At 43.3% G+C, this 23,802-nt stretch overlaps 1 protein-coding gene across 3 annotated transcripts; it reads right to left on the minus strand.

Annotated features, from left to right (window-relative positions):
• Positions 1-1,039: 1,039 nt before the first annotated feature.
• On the minus strand, positions 1,040-21,858 carry DACT1 (dishevelled binding antagonist of beta catenin 1). 3 transcript variants are annotated; one of them, XM_033109247.1, is made up of 4 exons: positions 21,753-21,858; positions 7,829-7,961; positions 6,948-7,103; positions 1,040-4,093 (listed from the first exon to the last, which is right to left on the minus strand). In XM_033109247.1, exons 1-4 carry the CDS (start codon positions 21,822-21,824, stop codon positions 2,196-2,198), a joined length of 2,259 nt encoding a protein of 752 aa, XP_032965138.1. In that variant the 5' UTR covers positions 21,825-21,858; the 3' UTR covers positions 1,040-2,195. The 3 variants fall into 3 exon arrangements, with proteins under 3 accessions (XP_032965138.1, XP_032965137.1, XP_032965136.1); XM_033109246.1 differs by lacking the exon at positions 21,753-21,858 and adding an exon at positions 10,218-10,772 and having other exon boundaries at positions 1,040-3,982; XM_033109245.1 differs by lacking the exon at positions 21,753-21,858 and adding an exon at positions 10,218-10,772.
• Between the last annotated feature and the right edge of the window lie 1,944 nt (positions 21,859-23,802).

Below are 23,802 nucleotides of genomic sequence, written 5' to 3' on the forward strand. Positions count from 1 at the left end.
GGAGAGATCTATGCTCAGCAACTTAACCAAGAGATCTCTTAAATTCAGTAATAGTAGGGCAACCTGATATTATCTTCTTTGATGTGAAGCAATAAAAGTACACAAGATCACTAGTAAAATCTTGCCAAGAATGGTTAACCTGAATCCAGTGAGCCTTACACAGTTTACAGGAAATAGAGGGACTAGATGTTAAAAGACAATGTAAGGAAACACCAACTCCAGAATGTGGGCCCTTCTACAAGACAACTGTTCTGACTTTAAAATCTAATGGCCCTTTGTTTTTAATGCGGGGAGGCAAATCTAGACAAAAAAGACTAGAGATCTACAAGCAAATGCAATGTATAACATTGAACCCTGGTTGGGGATAAGGGGAATCTGCTATTAAAAATTTCTTTAAATAAATTAAAATTTTTGACAAGAGATTAAATATTTGATATTAAGTATTACTGTCAATTTTCCTTGGGTGGGGGTGATCATAATATGGTAGTTCTATGGGAGAATCACCATGATCTTAGGAAAAGTATGCGTACGTTTTTAGAGATGAAATATGATGCCTGAAATTTACTTTAAAATAGTACAGGAGTGTGGTGGGGAGAGGGAGGATTGCTAAAATCTGTCCTTGACCTACAAAACCAGCAATATGGTCTAGCCCAATAAATATATAGGGAGTCAAAGCAAGGACTTGTTGAATCTAGGTGGTGGCTATACAAGTGGTTATTGTAGTATCCTTTCAACTTTTCCATGTTGGAAATTTTTTATACTAAAATGTTGGAAAGAGGGAGTTCTTCTCAGAAATACTTTCCTCAGATGAAATCTTTCAAATGTACTTTAAAGTACCACCTTAACTATTCTAACGAACTGGTTTGCTTTTCTTCATCTACTTACTCACCATCCATTAGGAAGAATACTCCTAAAACCTGCCTTAAGTATTGCAAATATTCTCATGCTAGAATGGCCTATTTATTACAAATCCCACAATAATCAGCACAAGATTTACAGGTGTAAACATCTGGTTTTATACCCAAATAACAAACTTAACAGCAGTAAAACAAATTGTTTATTACAGCATATAATGTTATATTAAATTTACACAATGATATATAAAAACACATACCGTTTATATCATACAGTAATTTAACATCAACAGGAATATCAAAACAAATACTACTCATGCACAAAACATGCATATATTGGTATAAAAAAGCAATTTTACACAATACTGTTTACCAAAATTTTTTTTAAAAAAAAAGCCCTTCCAGACAGGGTCAGTGGTCCAATCTGGACTAGATTGCACTAACATGTTTGGGCCAATGCTTAGATCGCACAGCGCTCAATGAGCAATTCTGGGCTTGGAGTCATGCCCAAGGGTTATTTCATTAGGAGTGAATTTCTCTGACCCAAGGACCAAAATTTTATCCCAAAGGCAAGTCCTCCAAGGGAGGAATGGTTTGATCTGCTGCAAATTAGGGAGGAGGAGAAAGGCATCAAAATGTTGGGTAAATGGCCCTAGAAGTGGTTACTGTAACTGGGGCCTAGGCACAAAGTGTGGTACAAGTTTCACTGAGTCCCTTTAAGGTATTACCAGCCTCTCTATCCAAGTCACCAGCTCTCTGGATTTAGGGTCTGGTCTTCAAGTTCTGAGTCCCGTAAATCAAACAGTTCTGAGAAGAAAATAGAATGGGGGTACCTCTGAGAAATGTAGACTATATAAAAAACTACGGAAAACAACCACCATCCCTCGTCCCTACCTCACACAATTGCATGTGATGCTGCTCACCAGGAAAGCCCTCATGGAGACACTGCCCTAAAGAACCAAGAAGCAAATGTATGTCCTAAAATTCCATCTACTTGGCCTTCAGATCGAAAGGTCTCATCCTAGTAAGACCTGAACATCAAAACCTGTGCCTTCACAGATGCTCAGAAATTTAAAATAATCATCAGCTGATACCACAAAATTCATTCACTATCACCACCATTAAAACCTCAATATTTACTTCTAACCAGCAAAACATTCTTTACCTTCCATTAAAGGCACCAGTGTCCATCTATGAAGAAGAGACATAATTTACCTCTGTTTCATCTTAACAAAAGGAAAGCATTCCATCAAATTATTACACACACAGAAAACTAAGACACCTCCTTTACTTCCATCACTAGAAAAACAAACCAACCACTTTTTACACCAATGATGTTCCTCAAACGGTCGTCATCAGCTTCAAAGAGCCAGACCGAAAGCGGAGGATTTTCTTCTTGAGGTTATGAGAAGCCTTAATTTTGACAAAGGTTTTGGTGGGGTTGTTGTGAAGGTCTGGGGCTGTGACCGTCTGAATCGGGAGAGTCTGGACAAACTGGGACCAAATTAAGCCCCCGCTTTCCTCGGAGTCGCTGGTGCTAGTGCTGTCCCCGCCAAACTCGCCCTCGCTCACACTGGACTCGCTGTCCCCGAAGCAGTTGGTGGTGTAGTTGCTCTGCTCGTCCTCGCTCGTGTCCACCACCGTGGAGTGGAAGAGGGACTCGCACTCGGCCGAGTACTCGGAGTCGCTGGCCACGTAGGCGTACGGGCTGGCGAAGGGCAGCGCCACGGCGGCCGGGTACAGGCCCGCGTTCTCCCGCCTGCCCCGCCGGGCGCGCCGCAGGGCTTCTTCGTAGGAGATCTCGGCGGCCGACCTCCACCGCCGCGAGTCGGTTCGCTTGTGCTTGGGCTTGGCCACCACCGCCTCCCGGCCGTGGCCGTGCACCCGGCTCCCCGCCCGGTGGGCGGCCCCCAGAGGCCGGCTGGGGACACCCGCCTCGGCCTGGCCGCCCGCACCCTTTCTCCCCTTGGCTGAGGTCTTCCTGAGTTTCTTATTTGTATCCACGTCGTCGGGGAAGCGACACTTCTTGCTGGCCACCCGGGTTTTCTCCCTCACGGTGGGCAAGGCGCCGTCGGGGCCGTGGAGGGCCTGGGCCCTGTGCCTCAGGGCGGAGCCCCTGGGGACAGCCGAGGTCCGGGGGCCCCGGGGCGGCCTCACACCCGGCTGCTGCCCCGGGACGAAGTGAGCCTTCACCAGAAGCCCTTCCTCCAGGCTTTGAGAAGAAGAGCCCTCGCTTTTGAAATCCAGGGCAGGCCTTTCTTCCACGGGGAGAGCTGAGGACAGCAGCGCGGGAGGGGCAGGAGGGGGCGCCGCTGCTGGGACGGCCGGCAGGCTGCTCTTCTGCGCCGTCTTTTTCAGTGGCTGGACAACTGTGTTTCCTTGCAGTGGGGCGAGGACTCTCCCAGGGCTCTCTTTTGGAGAGGCAGCTGGGACCTGAATGCTTTCTTTAGGGGACTCCCCTGTCACAGTAGTGGGACACCGAGCATGTTCTTGGGGGGCTGGCTTGGCATTTTTGGGCAGATGCTTACTTTGAAGTTCAGTGGCAGTGCTAGGAGAGCAACCCTCTGGCAGGGGTAACCTCTTGCATTCCTGTTGTTCTGCCTTTGATTCTTTTGACCACTGATTCGGTGGGGAGAATGTCCCATTGTCCAAACAGGGGATTCCACCAGAGGGCAAAGGCGCCTGTTTTGAGTTCTTCAGGTTCCCATTATTGCCCTGTGAGACACCCCCAGTCACTCTGACACAAACACTCCCATTCCTCAGAAGCCCCTTCGTGGGGTCCGCGTTCACACTGGTTCTTGGTTTGTTGGTCCTTACAGGGTGCGTTTTTTTCTGGACCAGACTCAGAATGTAGCCATCCATTTTCTTACTGGATAAAGGATGGGGAGCAGACCACAAACCGCTTGGCGACGGTAAGGAGGCATCTGTCTTGATGGTGTCCAGCTCGGATCCGGCACAAATGTCACTGGCATGGTTACCCAGCCTGTCCTCTTCCCTCAGGGGGCTGCCCGTCAGGCAGAGGAGAAACATTGGACTCTGCACAGCCACGGCATGAAGTGGACTAGGATAGCGATAGACATCATTCCCGTTTTTAGACACCAGATCGCACTGGTACTTGGGATTCACATCTGCAATGACACCAAGGGGATTAAATTGTGATGTGGAGGGGGAACGGCAAACTGCCTCTGAGGCCTGGTCTTCACAGTGGCCTTCTTTATAGTCCAACCATCCTATGAGATCTGAAAAACATTTAAAGGTACACTCTGAAGAAATGAATTGGTCAGCACCAGCTTGACTCTGGCCAATTTCTAGGAAGACAAATTCATAGGCAGAGAGAGAACACCAAAGAATCAACAAATACTCCATGTGCTACTCTGCTATTTTACATACAGTTCAGACTACTGGATGAGGGAAAAAAATATTTAACAAAGAAAATGTAACAAAGATATGATATATCCTCTGAAGGAAAAGCATTCAGCCATTAAAAATGCTTTCAGGGAGCATTTTCTCAATCCGTTGAGATTTTGCTTCCAGGTGACTGTTGTCAGTTTGGCTCAAAAAACTCTTATTAAATAAATAAAAAAATAATAAAATGTTATCAAATTATTGAATTATATTGGGAAACACTTTAAAGTTTAGCGAAAATCATGATATACCAGACTATGATTATAATTTTATGAAAACTGCATATATGCAAAGAAAAAAGTCTGAGATAAAGCACACACACACGCTAATAGTAGCATTTCATTTCAGTGTGACGGGAAAACAAGTGATGTTTACTTTCTTTGTTTTCTATTTTCTAAATTTTCAATAAATATGTACTGCATTTATAACTGGAAAAGTAAATGTTTTTTGAGTCATTAGTTTTCTAGGCTACCCTCCCCTCTGTGTTCTATTTCTGGTTTCCCTCTAAGATACTTCAGATAAACTATATTTTCTGTGGGCTTTCTCCTCATTGTTTTCTAGACCTAATTCTTAATGACATATGTTTGAATATAACTGTCAACTGAAAGGTCAGGGAAATTAATGAAATTTCAATAGAGATTAATCAAATTTAAATAACAATTATCTTATATTTTCAATAGTGACACTAACAAATAAAGCACAGTATTTTTTTAATAGGAAGGAATTCTTGATAAAGTTTTAAAAGATTGAGTAGCGATATTAATAAATTTTCCACATCTCAAAAATGTAGATGCAAAAATACAATGAAATCAAGCTTTCTTGCTTAATTAAATGATATCTTATCTTGGTGAATATTATAACTTTCAAATCCCTTTAATGACCTTCAGTTAGAGAAAATCAAAGTTTTTATCACTATTGAATTTGTCCTCCATTATATTTATTCACTCAAATACTGAAAATCTGCCATGTGCCAGATTCTATGTTAATTGTTTAATGTAAGGGAAAGCTCCATGAACTTCAGTAATAATCAGAAGTCGGGGGGGGGAAATACAGCCAAGACCCAGAAATGATATGATTCATTTGTAAAGAAAAGATATTCTAAAAGTGCCATATCACCACCACCCACCTCTATTCCCAATAAGTAGCTTATTACAAGAGAAACTTCTCTACCTAGTATCCTTGCCATCCCTCCTCCTTCACTACCCGAAGCCTATCTACCTTGCTTAAAAGTCACATGTACCTACACTTCACCATTCATCCCTTTTCCCTACTTAGAGTTAAGAAACAAGACAGACATCCCATCCCCCAAGGCCCAGCCCAACTGTCTCAATTATGTGAAGATGTGGCATTTGGGAAAGGAGGGGTCTGTCTTCAAGGAAAACCTATACCAAAATGCCTTCAATAGGTTTTAAAGTTTCTCTCTGAAACCAGATCTGGAGAGTGAAGGGGAGCAATTACCAACGAACTTGAGGCCCAGACACTCTAGATAACACAGATCTGTGCTTCCCCAAATGATTGCTGCTGATGACACACACTGTACATATACAAAGACACCGGCCAATTAGCAGCCTCAGTTGTACGGTGCATTGCCTGGACTCAAAAAATTCAGCCTTATGCCCAAGTGGAGAACACAGACAGTAACTTGTGCCAGCACTTAGAGCTCCTCTAATCTCCATATTTTCTCTGCTCTTCTGAGGACTCAAGACAAAGCAGAACTAAGGAAGGAATCCTAAGTTTCAGCAACATCTCTGCCATTCAGCAGGTGAGGAACATGACAAACAGTGCATAAAACCAAATTCCTCCTCTGTTGGACGAGAAGATTAAAGACAACTTCTGAACTCCTCTGGTATAGTGGAAAAACATGGCAGTTAGTCTGGCAGTTAGTCCTGAGCTTGAATACTGCCTTTGCCACTTACTAGTAGCTACACAGCCTTAAGTAACTTACCTAATCTGACCTCACTAGGCCTCATTTTTCTGATACATAAAATGGAGCTGACAACACCTGCACCCTGCAGAACTGTTGGGAGGGTTCAAAGGAGATAAATGTATGCAGAGCTTCCAGTACAGTGTATGACACATGGTAGAAATGCAGAAACTCTTCCAGTACCAATGATAGCATGATTCTCTCCAGAGGTCATTGCAAGGATAGCCCAAAATGGGGAACGATGGCACATGGCCTAGAGGGATCTCATCCCACCCACCTACTAAAAGAAAAGAGAGTTGCCATCATGCAAAGCATTCTGGAGAACATGGGAGAGCCATTGCTCCCTGAAGTGCTAAGCAGCTCTTGGCCAGGCTGATAGATATATTTAATTTAATGCAAGCTTTAAATGATTAAAAGGAAAAAGAAAGCAGATCCAAAGCAGTTCTCAAAAGAAAACGCAAACAAGGTAAACAAAGCCTGTTAAGCAAAAGGCTCAGAAACAAAGCTTAAGACCTATGATACTGGAACAGGATTTCTAAAGATGTCTTGCCACCATCAGACTACAAAGCCAAGTGGCACCCAAAGAGGACTGGAATAGTGGTCATTTTGGTTCTAGAGGCAACTATGGCACGTAATGCAGCAAGCTGATGAAATTCTCTGAGCCTTTATTTTTCATCAGTAGGAGGGGTTAAAGCTAGATAACCTTTAAGGGATCGTTGAACCCTTCCAGTTAAAAAATGTCTATTAATTCTAACAAGTCTTACCTGCAGATTTGAGGCAACCATCTGAGATAGTCAAGGTTGCTTCCAAGGGGCTACAAAAGCAGGTGCTGGAATGACAACTGGATAAACATTCACTGAAGACTGAGTTAGAAGAATTGGAAAGGGATCCTGAAGCCCCATCACTCAGCTCATAAAACCCTACAAATAAAAACACCATTTGGAATTAAGATCATGTTAAGCAATAATACACACGTGTGCCTAAAAGGAGACGGGATAATCATCTAGAAAAGGTAGGAGAGGGAGACTTTTGGGAGGAGCAATTTTGGGTCCCTGGACTTAGTGTCCTGATTTTATGGTTTCATTTCAAGTGATCTTCAGAAAAAGCAAAGAGCCCATAACTATGGGTACATTTCGGAGTTACTCTCACCCTCAAATTGATCTTCCTCCTTGACCCAACCTTTAAAGATATATAAGGAAAGAAGAGACTTAGATCTGTCAAAACCTCAACGTTATCACGAACATTTCAGAAAAAAAAAAAAAAAAACTTGAAAACAAATCTATTTAAGGAGCCAAATGGTTTAAAAGAAAAAAAAAAACTTTTGAAGTGGTCTCAGGAAGTTGAAGTGTGACTAATTTTCTAGCCCAGTTCTGACTTTCTCAAGTTTCAAAGGAGGACCGCTCTTCCAGAAATTTGAATAGAAGCTTTTATTTTTAAACCCAAGGGACTACAGTCAGATCAATCTCATTATTAAAAATTTTGTAGTCTGGTTTTAGTTCCCGCTTATGCAACTGAATGGCAGATAGCTTTTTCGTTCTCCCTGGAAACAAACTCCATGGCCATTTGCAGGTCTGGGAAAGTTAAGTACAGGGGCCAAGGCAGAACTCCTGAGTGTAGATTCCAGTCCTCATGCTCACTCACTCACCTGAGCTGGGCCGGCTGTCTGTCTCCAGATGCTCTTCAGATGTCTTTTCTACATCCAGTCTCAGGTCACTTATCTGCTTGTCAAGTTCTTGCAACTGATTCAACAAACCAGCATCTCTTCTCCTCAAACAATTCTGATTAGGAAGAAACAGAGAAAGGAAAAACGAACACATTTGGTGACAAAGAACCAGAAAGTCTGCTCTAAGTCTTCAAATCATCGTCTGGAAAGTTCACTAAATCTTCCAAAACCCAAAAATTTACTGGATGACTTGAAATAAAGAAAAACTTCAACAATATGTCCTATGTTTAATTCCACTTTCTCACATTTTGTGATGACAAAAAGTGTCTTCATAAAAACAAGACTTGCTTTTAGGCTCAAATAATAAATACAAACTTACTTTCTTCAGGTAAGAATAAGAAAAAAGTGCACTGAGATTTTATAAAATCTTGTGTGTGTGCAGCCAATTTTTTTACAAACTCGTACTTCACAGTAGATTCTTTAATTTGAAGTCAGAGTGCAACAGAGTTCCTACAAAACACTATACTCTTACGTAGGTGAGATTTTTCTGGCCAAATGTCCTGCAGAGCTTTGTTTTCTACTAGCTGCTTTGTGGCGTTTAATCAGTCTTAGGGCCTTTGAAAGTGAGAAACGAATACTAATAGCCAGTGCCAAGTATAATGTGAGCTGGCAGAATTCAACACCCTCAAGGGAAGGTCCATCAAGATTTGAACTCAACTCGGGTTTCCAAAGGTGACAGATCTGTAGTGCTAACTCACACCGCCACCTAGTGCTTCCTATTGCTGGAAAAGGAAAAAAAAAAAAAATTCAAAAGGCATCTGGTTCAAATCATGAATGCCAAGTCTACAAATGAAAATAGAACCACAAACACTGACTGGACTGGAATTCTCCTGACATGCTGCCTTGCTCCCCTCCAGGGACAACAGGAATGTGCCACTCACAATCCCGAGATTCATAAAGACAAAAAGGTGCTATTGTACAAGACAATGCATAAAATGTCAATGACGAAGCATAACTAGCAAGAATTGGCTCAAATCAATGTTACATACAAATCTGGTCTGCTACCAATGAAACACAGTAAAATGCCAAAACAGAGGTCTCGCACAAACCACCATGTACATACATCCGTATAAAATATATGCATATGAATTACTAGTACTCCTCCTGTGTGTCCTTTGACTTTAAAAGGGGACATACACCATGTGCTTGTTTGCCAGGGTTGAGTTTCTTCAGGAAAAATGAACTAAGCAAGTAAAAGCACTGATACTCAAAAAAAAGAGAGAGAAATTATCTTAAAAGAGATAATACAAGAAAACAGTTGACAACCACACAGCATCACTACGTTCCTTATTGTAGTAGGGACATTATCTAGCATGTGTCTAGTTTCAGATAGTATCACACGGTCAGATTAGGTTGTTAGCCTTTTTTTTTTGGTTGGGTTGTTTTTTGGGGGTTTTTTCTGTTGGGTTTTTTTTTTTTTTTTTTTTTTTTTGCTGTTTTCAAAACTACAGTTTTGAGGTCACAAAAACAAAGCTGCCGCCATTATTCTGAGGCGGGGTCAAAAGCTGTTCATCAATACATTAAGCGCCAAAGTTCTTTTTCTTCCCCATTAATGAAGATGGCATAGAATGACCGAGACGCTGACAGAAATCCAATAAGATAAATGCTCTCCCTGAGAGCAGGTTCTCCCTTCTCCCACCTCCACCACCAGTCACAGCTAGCAGAAAGTATAACATATGAGAGGAGGGGGCACTTTCTGCAGCCAAATTTCCATCATTTGCGTCTGCTTTAGCTGGCTTATACAAAGGGCTTCTATTTGAAATTAAGCAGCAGCCCAAGCAAACGCTGGCATGCTGGGGAAAGCCCTGGGAGGGGAAAGGCTCCTACGTGCGCTCCCGTGTAATCGTAAAATCCAGCACTGGACTGTTAAACACACCACAAACCCCCTCCTGGGCTTTTTGTCCCCTCTCGGCGAGAGGAACCGAAGCTAAAATCTCCAAATTAAATGGCATTTTAACTGAGAAATTTGCAAACATTCGGGGAGAGGGTATGCATTCGTTTAACTAGAGCGGTTGAAGATTACAACCAGGCCACTCCAAGAATCCCGAAGACAGAGCGGGAGAGCGGCCACCCCCGCCCCGCAGTCTGCGCGGGGTCGCCAGCCCCTCACCTGACACAAAGCGGGCAAACGCCAGCCCACGCGCCGCTGGCACACACAGGAATGGGGTCAAGGGGGCACGGGGCGGGGGGGTCTCGGGAAACGCGGGAATGTCCCCTGCCAGAGGCACCCTCACGCCCACTCCAAGACACCTGCCCGACCCCCAGCCCCTCTGCAGGGACAGCGGCGCTCCCACCTCCGGGCACGACCTACCAATTGCTTCCGCAGCAGTAGGATGTTCTCCTCCAAGAACTTCTCCTCCAGGCGGCTACGCTGCGCCGCCTCCCCCGGCAGCTCCCCGGTGCGCAGCACAGCGGCCCCAGCGGCCCCGGCGCCGCGCAGGGCGCCCCTGACCAGCAGCTCCTGGCGCTGGCGCAGGTACTCCAGCTCCGCCAGCCCAGCCAGCGTGGCCTCCTGCCGCTCCCGGGTGCGCTGCCTTTCCGTGTCCGCCTCGCCCTTCTCCCGCCAGCGCCCCTCGGGCTCCGCCGCGCGCTGCTCGCCCCGGGCCGGCGCCTGCGGCTCCAGTTCTCTCGCCGTCCCGGTCGGACTCGGCTTCATCGCCCCCAACCCTGCAGCGAGCACCCGTCACCGCAGCCGGGCCCCCGGGGCGGAGGAGTGGGGCGCTAAAGCTTCGGCCGCGGGCTCATGCCGCCCGGCGGCGGGACAGAACGACAGGGGCGGCGACCAGGAGCGTTCCTGAGCCGCGCGTGGCCTCGGGCTGCAGCCGTCCTGGCCCGAGCGGCGCCGTCCGGTGCGCCGCGCGTCGCTCGCCGCGGCCCAGCAGCTGATAACGCCCTGCCCGGCGCTACGTCACGCGCGGCGGCCCGGCAAACCCCCGCCTGGCGCCCGCCTCCCCGCGCCGGCCCCTCGGCTCCGAGGCCAGCTCCCCCCGGCTTCCCCCGCGTCTGTCAGGGGCGCCGCGCGCGCTCAGCGCCGGCCTCCTTCCCACTCCGTCCTCCGCGCCCCTCCCTCTCTCCTCCCCTGCTCTTCTCGCGGGTCTCCTCGCCCCCTTTTCGGGTTTACTGCACCCAATTTTTGCCTCGCTCCTTATTGGTTCTTTGCCACCGCATAAAACAAGGGGCGAGCACCTCGAGCCCCAGCATCCTGTTACAGCCGGCCTCGCAGGCAGGGTCCGCGGAGGGACGCCGCAGTTGGGCTCCCCAGAGAACTTTCTGAAACTCGACCGAGTTGCAGCACACAGTCTTAACCCTTTCCCCACACGTCCACTGTTCACATCCACTCAGACTGCTTTAGGGTTCTTTCACCTTACCAAGCAAGGGACTGGGAGTGTATTCAAAGACAACTTCTGTGGGGTTGGCTTTTTGACTCCACTTCGTAAAGGCAAGCACCAAAAAGCACCAGGGCAATGTTCTAAAGCATTCAACTCTCAGTTGCTGCTGTTTTGATTTTCTTACGGTAGGCATTTAAAATTAGGCAGAAGGATGTCGCTGTATAGCAAGCGGTTGTATCAATCCTTTTACAAGCTCTGGGCTTATGTGCGCGCCCGCGCGTGCGCGCTTTGGTTTTTGAGTTTTTATTGTTATTTAGTCTGCATTCAAGAGAGCTCTGACTCTGAAACCAGACTGCCTAAATTTGAATCCTGTTTCCAGCCAAGACTAGGTGTGCGCGCAAGTTACTTCACCTCTCTGTGCCTCTGTTTCCTCAACGGTAAAATGAGCTGCTAACAGAACCTGCCTATAGTAAGAATTATAATAAAATATAGTATAGCATAACATATATTGGAGGGGGGTGCATTTACAACGTGGCAGGTACGTAGATAGTAAAGGTTATGTGAGGCGTAGCTTTTTTTTTTTTCCTCCAGAGGGACTTACAAACTTTCCCCCTGAAATAGCACTTGTGGTATGGTCATCCCTGCTTGGAACACTGGTCACGAGATTTCAGAGGGAAAGAGGTCTGGAAATGCCACTTGTCTGTGAAAAAGTACCATATCTATTTTAAAAAGCAGTACATCCAAGAGCCTCAGAGATTGAATCCAGCAAGTCACAATTTGCTGAAGTTCAGGCAAAGTGTTGTGTGAAGGAGTGCATCCTCTATCATTATTTCAGATTCTTGCACCTTTGCCCAGCTGCTTACCACTGCTATGAATTCTCCATTTCTCCACCCTGTGTGGTCTAAACTTCTCTTCCAGATCACACTTCCTTCCTCTGAACTTCAGTTAACTAACTGCATAAATATCTTATTCTTACCAAATGCTATTTGTATGGTTATTTATCTGGGTATGTACACATACATCTACAGACATTGGTGTTTGTGTATGTCTCTTCTCTCCAGTTACATTATAAAAGTTCCCTGGAGGCAGGGACTGTTTTAATACTCTTAGTATTACTGTACTCAGGACAGTGGCTTGCAAACATTGAACTGATGATTGCTAGAGAGAGTCAAGAATATGTATGTTGGTTATAAATTGTCTTTTCATTCACATAACAACTCTTTCTAACTAACAAGAGTTCCCTCTCCATCCTCTATTGCCCTCCCAGGTGCTACCCCTCACAGACATCAGAGGAACTATAACAACAACTGTAATTTGTAATTAACAAGATTGTGTACTGGATCTAAAAATAGAATCATGTTCAGGTGTCCATCAGCATACAAAATCGGTTTTATTCAGGTCATCTACGCTTTATGCCTACTGTGTGCCAAACATTGATAACACAGGAACTAAATTTTCCTCCCTAATTTTAGCAAGGCACTAAAGAATAATGACTGAACCTGTCTGCTAAATGACACTCACCCTTGTCCTGTCATTCATTGTCTCAGACTATTTATTCATTTCTAGGCAAGCTTCTTGCTTTCTAGTTCTGAACTGGATTCCTTCTGGCAAGGTGGAGTCTATTATTGTGGCCTGTGTTATGTCTCGCATTGACAACTATATTTATATAGTTGAAGGGGGGAAAGCTGAAACATGTTTTTACACACTACTAATAAATCTTGTTAAAGCAGATAGACAAGTCACTATTTCTGCAAACCACCCCACCTTCCCACCCTTCTCCCCACCAAATGCTACTTTGAGCTGGCTCATTAGTCCAAAGCAAACCATTTGCCATAACAGCTTGTACATCTCCATGAAAAAGTGTTCCCAGCAAGTTTAAATATTAAAACTAATGTACTCAAATGGTTCTGCCAATAAAATGGTCATAAGTAGGAAAAAAAGTTATGCTTTCCAAAGTATCCGTTACACATTAATAAATAATGCTGTTCATTCACACGCCCTTTAAAACAAACTCAGGCTGTCAAATGAAGTTAGAAGCAAGGAGCTCAGTGCTGTAATTGTTTTTCCAGGAAAACTCCCAATGTCGTTAGATTAAGTATGACTGGTTGGGTTGCCCCTATTCTCTTCTTAACCCAATAGCCAAATTGTCTCCTCTCCATTCTAGTCCTCTGGCTTTGCTTTCCTCTTTGATTCTGTTTTGTTTGCAGGTATTCTGGAGGCAGTTAAAGGTAATTCCCCACTGCTCCCTGCTCACTGCTTCCTTCTGTTGCCAACAGGGTCTCATTTCCCTCTACTGTTTTGATATTTCTTTCTCTTTCTTTTTAAGATGCTGGTGCTTCTTCCTCCACTAATGCTATTTTGTTATCTCCTTTCTAGAATTGTTCAGCCCTAGTTAGTTCTTTTGCTCCGCCCCCCTACCCCCCTCACCCCCACACCCAGCCTCTGTCTTCTCAGAAAAGCTGCTAATCCATCCTCAGAAAGTGTGGCACTGAAGATGAGGTGTCTCTGCTGCCCGGAGGATCTGGAGAGTAAGATAAAGTTGCCAACATGAAAGAGTCTTGATGGAATATATCACAGTTGTGTAGCTTATGCTTAAAGACATTTCCTGGCAGAGCCGGGAAGGGCCCTTCAGATCACACAGTCTGACTGTCTTTGGGCAGAACAGCTCCCAGCAGCATCCCTGCTGAACTCTGAGCATCACTCCACAAATGCCCTATCGAGCCGTGAACATTCTATTGCAGTCAAGCAAAGTAAGGAGCATCAATTGCACATTCTGCCATGGAGCAAAGCAACAAAATGATGCCTTGCAGCTTTTTATGGCCAAACAAACACAAATGATGTAATTGGGAAAAGCTGTCTCCGAATAGGAGGGAAAAAAATAAAGGGCAATCCTTTGAGTTGGGGTGATGACCACCATTTGCGAGTCTGGGATCAAAGCTCCAGCCAGACATCAAAGCCCATTTGAATCTAATGCCAGAAGAGCTACAGTGAATTAAACGTCATATATAAACTAATTATAACTTGACCCCCACAATCCAGCTTCAGTGAGCACATAGGGGAAAGAAAGCAGACATTGAAACAAAAGATCAAGAAAAAGGAAAGTTGGTAGGAAGACTGGTCAACATCATGGCCCTGACCACTTTAAAAATCTTTTGAGGGCAGAGGGGACTAAGGGAATGGAGGCGGAAACCGCAAACTTTTGACAATGCTGGTCTTGTTTGCAAGGCTATGTATGAAACAGCTCCTCCCACCCTCCCTGACTCCTGCATAACTAAACACATCTTTACTCCTGGAAGGAAAGGTTATCTTTTAGCTCTGTTTTAGCATTGTTAAAGAGGTTCCCTGTCTACCAGGTTTCTTTTTGAGAAGCACAAGGTGCTTCCATGAAGTTTGGGGGTGACTTCTTCAGGAAGCTCATGCTTCCTTATACAACCCACCATGGGTTTCAAGCACTGGAATCTGTCTGGGAGTAACTTGAATTGTCTTAATCACTGATGTCTCCACCAGCGTCAGTCCCTCAGCTCTACCATGTCTGCTGGTCATCTTTACACATGGAAGGTGCATTATACTGATTGTGCAAATACCCTAGAACTACAGGCCCAGGTACTAACACCAAGAAACGATTAATACCGTGTTTCCCCGAAAACAAGACCTAATTGGAAAATAAGCTCTAGCATGATTTTTCAGGATGACATTCCCTGAACATAAGCCCTAATGCATCTTTTGGAGCAAAAATTAATATAAGACCCGGTCTTATTTTGGGGGAAGCACGTTACTACTACCTCCCCAGGCAAAATTTAAAAGTGTTTCGTAGACAAGTAGCCCCTTTAAACAATTGTATTCAGTAGATTTTGCCCTTATTCCAATTTATTGGGACTGGTCCCTATTTATTTGAAATTCCCAATCTCATAAGCTGGCGAACCACTGCACATCTGATTTGATAATCCATAGAACATTTTCCATCATATTTCTTCATTGATAAACATTAGTGATTTCTTAAAATAACAAAATCTAAATTTATAACCTGAGTCTTTTCAGTAAGAAAAAAATTTAAGCAGGCGTTCTTATAGGATAAAGACAAATATATACCGTCATCATTACATTGCACTTCTTTGAATAACCATTTATTCAACGGATATTTGAGTATCTAATACATGCCAGGCACTGGGGATACAACGGCAAACAAATCAGACATAGTCCCTACCTTAATGGAGCTTAGGGTCTAGGAAGTAAACTGGCACTAATTAAATAGTACATACATATATGTGTGATATATATGTATATCCAAATATACATGCAATGTATACTTATTTCCAAACATATATAATTCCAAATTAAGAAAACATCTACCACAATTTGCAAAATAATATTTTAAAAGCCGGTACATTTTATGATTATACCCAAAATGTCATAATCAAATGAAATCACAAAAAATTACTGACCTTTATGAAACTTATTCTTTTACTTTTATTGTCTTTTTAAAAAATTACTCTCCTTAAAGCTACATTTGAAATACCTGTGAGATACTTGCCTTATAGCAAAATAATTCAAAACTTTCATCTAAATATCATAATTTGAAAGGTAGTCACTGGTATATATAATTAAACTTAAAGGTAACTAATTACTTTACAGATCTATTTATTACCTTTTTCTTCAGAATAATCTCAGAAATGAGAAAGCATCACTTCAAACCATGATACTACGTATGAGCAACTTCCAATATGGTTTCCTGATCATTTCTATACCAGCAAAGAGAAATGACAGAGGTGATGTCTTTAATGTGGTTATTAACACGGAAGCAGAGGATTTGGACAACTGGTCCAGTTCTTCCATTTCCTTTGCTCCTATGAGGCTAACCTGAGGACGGGAGAAACAGAACCAGACTTCCAAACAAGCTCCCACACAGGGAGTTCTGAGCCAGTGTTTGCCCCCAAGACCCACAAAGCTACTTTAATTAACATCCCTGGGGGGGCCTAGGAATCCCTGTGGAAAAGCCCCAATGCCATTATCACCCAGCGAGCGGCTGAAAGCGCTCACTCCTGGCTGAGGCTTAGGTGGCCTCGCCCCACAGGGGGCCGCTTCCTCTAATCCCGTTGCGCCACCGCAGCAGGCCGTGTGAAGAGTAGCACATCCACTTCAAACAGAAATTGGGCCTTGGGTATGTTTGGGCTAAGCAGAAGGCTGGGGGTTGGGTTGTGAAGAGCCTCAGATTCAAAGAGAAGTCAGCTGGGATGACAGGCAGTGGCTGTGTGCCGCTCAGCCCCCAGAGACCCCAGCGCTGGTAGGAGGGCCAGGGCCTCCATTTCCATCTCCTCCGTGCCCGGGACGGGGGGCTCTCTCCGGAGCTGGGATGCTTTGAAGTCAGGGAGGATGGTTTTGTCAACAGATGGGACAATTCGCTTCTGTTCACTTTGGTCCGTGCAGACTGAATTCACAGTCAAAGGAGTTTTGCCTCATGATGAAGAAACGCTGCCATTTTGTCACACCCAACTCTTCCCCCTCCCAGGCCCTATGGAGCAATTTGGTTGACTCACGCTTGCCTGTAATAGAAGCTGATTCCACAGGACAAAGAATCCCATTCTACCACTGCACTTTCTGATGTGGTGAGAGGATATACATTTGGGGTCAGGCCAGCTTAGATTTGAACACCAGCTGCCCCGCAGTCCACTGGCCGGTAGTGCTCACCACACATTGGTGTTGCCAGTTTGTACTTCTCTCAGCCTCGTTTTTCTCATTTGTAAAAGAGAGATTATACCTAACCTTATAAAGAGGTGGTGAACTATCTGGGAGTAAACGATGGTTACCCCGAAATCCCAAATATTATACATGCACATCCACACAGAGAATGGACAGTCCTATGAGATAAAAAGTATCATTAGCCATTGCTTTGACAGTTTTCATGTGTTGCTTTGAATTTTTTTCTAAAGCATGTATGGCCTATCGTTTTTAGAACACTTTATTTGGTTTTGAACTACAAGTAGGTCTGAGAGACTTTTGAAGAGGGGCATTGGGGTTTCACCCACTGGCACTGCAGACTGCCAAGCAAAAACACAAGGACCCTGCCATTAGAAATCATATGGACCAGCAGAACAATGGGGTGTATTGGAAAGAGCCTAAATTTGGGCTGAGGTTCAACTATTTGCAAAAGTCCTTTAACTTCTATGAGCCTCAGTTGCCTCATTTGTAAAATAGGCTCCTAGTTAATTCACAGATAGTGAATATGCAGGATATGGCACATAGTAAATACTAGAAGATGTTAACTTCTTTCTTCTCCTTCATCTTTTATCGGAGGCATTATTTATGTTAATGAAGTGTATTTAGCTCCTTTCTGTTTTACATAGCCTATTATTATGGAAAATTTCAAACTACAAAAGAATGGTACAATGAATGTCCATGAACCCATCACCGAGGTTAACAGTTATGAACAGTTTATAGATAGGCCCCATTTAGAAATAAATACTTTTCGTGAGGGGTGTAAATGTCTAACTATTACATTGTTTTGTATACCTGCAACTAATAAGAAGTAAAAGAAATACTTTCATAATTTGGGGACCAGCAGATGTAAAACAGTTATCGATTAGAAGTATATTCCCATCACTAGCTTAATGCCAGGCATGCAATAAATGCTAGATGTTATTATCATCATCATTAACAATTTTTTTTCCTAAACTTATTCCAACACAGTTGATGGACCTTATAGAATACACCTTTCATCCAAAGGGTGCAAAGAGTTTCCCACAATCCTTGCAGTATAACGTGATGTGGGGAGATGAAGTTACCCAGAAAAAAAAGCAGTGAAGTGGTTCTCCCAGCCTCTCAGGACAAGACCTCAGTTATTGGTCCCATGGTTCTGATTGTTCTTGTGCACCAATAACCATCCCCTTTTGTCCTATCTCACCTACTGAACTTATCAGTGAGCTCCTTGAGAGCTGGATTCATGCCCGATGCAGCTTTACCTCTTCAAGGCAGGACTGGGTGCTAGCTTACTGTTCAAAGTCGTAGAGTCTGGAACAAAGTACTATTAGGAAAAGAACTAGCTAAACCAAATTAACTTGAAAATTAGTTAAAGCATCCCCAGTGTCTAGATTGGGTTCGCTTTGGGTTAGAGAGACGTTTTTCATGAACAACTAAATCTACTAAGTTACATAGATTAAAACTAATGGCCCCTTTTGGCCATTATACATAGAAACACTGAAGCCAAGAACGTGACTTCAAAACCTCAGAAGTAAATTCTTGGCTTAACTATTGAAGCCTCTCTTGTTCAATTAGATTTTAAACTCCTCAAGGGTAGGGACAAATCCTACTTCATCACTAACTCCCTCAGAACAAAGCCAGATACAAAGCAGATACTCACAAAATGCTTGTGTAATTCAATCACCTTTTAAGGTAGGTAGATTGAGATGGAGTCCCCTGTCTGTGACACACTAAAAAGACCAACTTTGGAAAATTCTATAAATAGATATTTAGAAACAGACCATAACTGGGTGCTTTTCCTGTCTGTTCCACCTTCAGAAACATTGTATGTAAGTGTATGTCTTTTAGCAAAATATGAGGAAACAGGAAAAAGAGAAACGGTTCCAGTTCTGAAAAGATAAGAATAAAGTCTGATAAAGACAAAAGGCATCTGGGGTCAATAGAGTTAAAACAAACTCAGACAGCCCAGCCTGTTTGAAGTTGACAAGAAACAGAGAATGACCCATTGGTTCATTCTGGAGCACAAGCAGCTTAATCAGCATTTCATCAATGAGGCAGCACCATGGGGGAGCTGAGCCAGGCCAACTGGCACTGTGTAAAAAGCCCCGGGTGTTTTTAGGCATTTCTAGAGGGCCTTTCTACCTGAGCACATCTGTGTGTTTGCGTGTTCGCCTGAGGATGAGGAATGGCAGAGGTATCACTAATTTGGGGTTTATACTTTCTCATTGCTTCCAGCAATGGAATTCCTATGAAGATTCTCATACAATGGTTTGATTTTGTATGGTCGTTAATTTGAGTTTACTCCTTCATGATAGTCTGTAGCACCTCACAGTGTCCTAAGCACCTAGTAGGAGTTTAATGAATGTTTGTTGAATCAGGTATGTGTAAGGGGTAGAAATTTCTAGCACAATATTAAACAAATGCCATTTCTGCTAAATATTGCTTTGGTGAAGGCTCTTCTAACTGAAAGTGGTTCCTTTTCAAAGATGGGTGCCTGTGAGGCCACTTCTCTGAGCACAGAAAGATTTACGTTAAAAACTGTTTAAACCCCAAACCTTTCTGTTCTACTGAACATATACCTGGCAGACCCAAATATACTCTGACTGATGCTGGGCCCTTCCCAGAATTTTTCCAGGAAGCCAACGGCTGACTGCAGTGGCTGCAGCTGCTTCAGTCAGCACTGAGGGAGGGGGACCTGGAGTTCTGTGGCACAATGGGTGTCCTTTATGCCTCACGCTGTACCATGCACCTGGGGGGATTTCACTGGCTTAGAAAAAGCAATGAAGAAAAAAAGCCCAGCGCTTACACACACACCTTTTCCTTCTTCTTTCAGCTCATTTCCACATCAAAGAATGAAGTTTCTGTTTTCAATAGAGCTGAGGCTATTTTAGAATTACAACGAGTACCACTCTCATGTACCAATTGTGTCTTCTGACATTTTCCAAACCCACGTGTCACCCCTCCCTTTCCTCCCTCCTTCCTTTTTAAATATACCCCCTCTTCTGAGGACCCTCCATAAGCAGCTTGGCAATGGAGAGCAAAGGAAATTAAAGTGGATCTTTGGCACACCAGACGGTGCTGAAGAAACACAGAAAACTGAGAGCTGTTTAGCATGTGATTCCTGTGGGGACTTTGATCGTTAATAACCCAAGAGGGACAGAATGCAGACACGTAGGGTCTATGTTCCTACACATCACTCAGTAATTGCCCAAATCCTTGGTCTTAGAATAGTTTTCATCCCATCCAATGTGTCTTCCAAGAAAGAATAAAATTAGCTCTTTACCTTTCCCCCACGTCATCACAAAGAACAAAAACCTAAACCTAGGTGATTATGTTTCAGTCCTCTGTGTACCCCTTTTCCCCCGTATGTTCTGACTGGGAGCCTATCAGAAGAATGTGAATAATGAGGCTACATTTCCTATTGACCCAGCTGTTTATAAATAAAGCTCTTCCTTCTAGGAAAGGCAACGACATTTAAATTGCTGAAAATTATCAGCCTCAACTCATCTGAATTTCATCGTGGTGCTACTCATTCAGGAAATGGGAACCACGAGAAGTTTCCCTTTTTTCCAAATTGCCTCCAGATGTGGCATACAGAAGAATCTTTATATTAAAATATCACACAGTAGCCAATGCCCTACAATTTCTTCTGTCACTTTGGTCAGAAGATGAATAACAAGCCACTGATCATAGAAAAAAAGCTCTAGGTGTTGTTTGGGATCAACTTTAAAAGTGCACATGCCCTCACCCTGCTGCCATAGTCTCCGGCCACCTTACCATGCCCTGCCTTGTTTTTTCCCATAAGTGCTTAACACCTTATTAAACTAAAAAGTTTGCTTATTTATTACATTCATTATGTATTACCTGTCTCTCTTGCTAGAATGCATTTTCCACAAAGGCAAGGACCTTTGTTTTGTTTAAAGATATATCCCAAGGGCCTGGCACACCATGCTTGCTCAAATACACATTTGTTGAGTGAATGAATGAATGAGCCAGTTTGTCAGTTCTTATTAGGTCAAAATCTTTAGCCCTCACCTCAAAATTGACACTAATGCCACATGTCCTATTCCATATAGGCCACTAAAGTATCACAAGGATATTCCTAATCTTATTCCCAGATACGCTTTACTGGCTCTCACCCCTTTACCCTACTTCCCTTCCCAGAGATCTGTTTGTCGATGACACACAATCTACTAGTCCCAATACTCAAATTCTTGTTTTATTTCTCTTTCCTCTTCTTTATGACTCAGACCACTAATTTAGGAAATTCCTGAAGATGTTTCTTTTTCTCTCTCTCCAATTTGTCCTTTTCTATCTATTCTCATTGCCCTTGTCTACGCAATTATCACCTCAAATAGATTCCTAATTGGTCCCATAGCTTTTAGTCTCTCCCCCCTACAGTTTCTTTTACATATCATAAGCATCGTTTTGATCTCAAATCAGTGCTCTTCCAAAGCCATCTGTGATCTGGCCCAACTAGCAAACCTGACCTTCCTGAGTGATCAAATGGTCAGGAGTTAAGGCTTGAAAAAATAGAAAGTGTTGCATAGGCAAATGAGTTATAGAACACAGGGGTGGAGGAACAAGCCAGGGAGAGGACCGAAACAGCCAGGCCCAGAGACTGATAGAATTCATGGACTAACTGTAAGATACTCGTACTTCTGATTACTAATTCAGTAATTATTTGCTGTGTGCCCATGATACCTCTGGCAGTTTCAATGCCCTGGGGATACAACAGGAAATAGTTACTTCTTGGAATTCTGGGACAGTTCTGGAACAAAGACCAATACCAAGTCACCCACAGCCTCTGTCCTTGTGCTCACCTGGCCACTTCTCCTGGCCCCAGAAGATCTCTCAGATGTAAAATCAGCACAGTTAGCCAGGCGAGTCATCATTACACCTCCTGCCCAAAGCTGGGGCTCCAGACGACTTGGACCATAGGATAGTTAGGAAAAAGAAAGGAAATGTTGCCTGTAAGTCACGAGTCAACAAATGTTTTCTGTAAATAGCCACAGTTAGTATTTTAGGCTTGTGGACCTTACACTAATCTGTCACGACTCCGTAGTTGTAACACAAAAGCAGCCACAAACAGCACTTAAACAAGTGAGCAGAGCTGTGTTCCAATAAAACTTTATTTACACAAACAGGGAGTGGGCTGATTTGGTCCACAGGCCAGAGTTCACTGACCTCTGCTCTAAGATACTAGGATATTTTAAATCTAATGCTCAGTTTCAATTAGGAGAGATAGCATGGAAGAACATAAAAACAATGAGTTTTGGAGCTTGGAAAGCTAGTATAGAATCCCAACTTTACAGCAAACCTTGGGGCATTAGGAAAATAAACAGTTTCCTAATGCATAAAATGACAAGCAGCAAGGCATGGTGGCCTTCAGACTGCCTGGGTTAAAATTCCAGCTCTGCCACTTTCTACTATCGTGATCTTGGGCAAGTTTTTGTTTTTTGTTTTTGTTTTTTTAACTTTTTGTTTATTTTAAGTGTGTTTTTCCAGGACCCATCAGCTCCAAGTCAAGTAGCTGTTTCAATCTAGTTGTGGAGGGCGCAGCTCACAGTGGCCCATGTGGGTGGGGATGAAACCGGCGCTCTAACCAGCTGAGCTCACGGGCCACCGTTGGGCAAGTTTCTTAACCTCTCTGAGTTTCAGTCACCTCAGCTGTTTTCAAGGGGATAAAAAAAACATATATAACCTTCCTCACTGAGAGGATTACATGAGATCACGCATATTAATTGCTTGGAACAAAGTAAGCACTCAATAACTGTTAGCTATCATTTTTTTTCTTTTTTTTTTTAACTATTATATTGTGAAGTTTTCCAATAAACAGGGTTATTGAGACATTATGTGAAAGTATTTGTCTTCTTATTTCAGAGATTAAAAACACAGAGAAGTTGTTTTGTTTTTACACCCCTGTACTTCCTAAACATATTTACACAACTACAGGAAGCTGAAGTTACCTTGTAAACTAACCACTGCTTTTTCAGATGATTGCCTTTAAGTGGCTTTCACATTTTGAAGATTATCATGCATAATGTATTATGCTTCTGTCAGGATTAAATTTTTTCATTGAGTTTCCTCTTGCCTCCACCAAGGGTTTTGTTGGACAGGACTTGGTAGCAAAAGGAGGCCACTTGTGCTTTTTCTGAATTGTGAGCACAAAGTGTTTCTTTCAGATTTTGTGTCTTTAAATCAAGTAATGTGCTTTTTGTCTCCAATTACAACCAAGTTAAAATTCTCCAATAGACACTAGACTTCCCTTCCTAAGCTATACATAAGTGTGTCCCAAGCCATCCAATACCGTCAGGAGAAAACAGGACTGGATTTGGGGTGCCTCTTCCCAAAGCACCCTGTCTTTTCGTCAATTGGTGCCAGAACTGAGGGAAGAAACGTAGATTCATGAGGCTGAAGAAATTTTCTGTTCCAGGGCACTGTGGCCACAGCTTAATTATAATATATGAGTTATAATATATTCAAAGCACAAAAGTCATATATTCTCTTTCACATTGTATAGCTTATATCAAGAATAATATTGCTCTGCAGTACATCAAAGACAAAGATGGTCTTATCTGTGTGAGAATCTCTGTGACTACTTTTGTTGTCTGTTATTCTTTATTAAAATGCATCTCAGAAATCTTTATGGTTCTTCACAGAAAGATCTCTTGAGCCAGGGGTGTGGCCCGTTTCCTTCTGGTCATTTCACCACTAGTAAGCATAGTGGCCTTCTCTTTGCTTGCTCAGGGAGAGGGAGGCTGCATTTCAGATTGTCTCAGATAATCCAAGCCACTGTATGTGCTGTGCTTTGTTAGAAGGAATCGGCCACAGGGGCAAAGGCGGTGAACAGTAATTAATATGCAAATTTGC

Source organism: Rhinolophus ferrumequinum, chromosome 6 (genome assembly GCF_004115265.2).
Source record: "Rhinolophus ferrumequinum isolate MPI-CBG mRhiFer1 chromosome 6, mRhiFer1_v1.p, whole genome shotgun sequence".
In the NCBI taxonomy this organism is placed as follows: Eukaryota; Metazoa; Chordata; class Mammalia; order Chiroptera; family Rhinolophidae; genus Rhinolophus; species Rhinolophus ferrumequinum.

Coding starts and splice junctions, on each gene's coding strand:
- DACT1 (XM_033109245.1), bottom strand. CDS start 10,562: ATGAAGCCGAGTCCGACCGGGACGGCGAGAGAACTGGAGCCGCAGGCG. Junction 7,962..10,217: donor TACTGCTGCGGAAGCAATTG/GTAGGTCGTGCC, acceptor CTTCCTAATCAG/AATTGTTTGAGGAGAAGAGA. Junction 7,104..7,828: donor AGACAGCCGGCCCAGCTCAG/GTGAGTGAGTGA, acceptor TTTTATTTGTAG/GGTTTTATGAGCTGAGTGAT.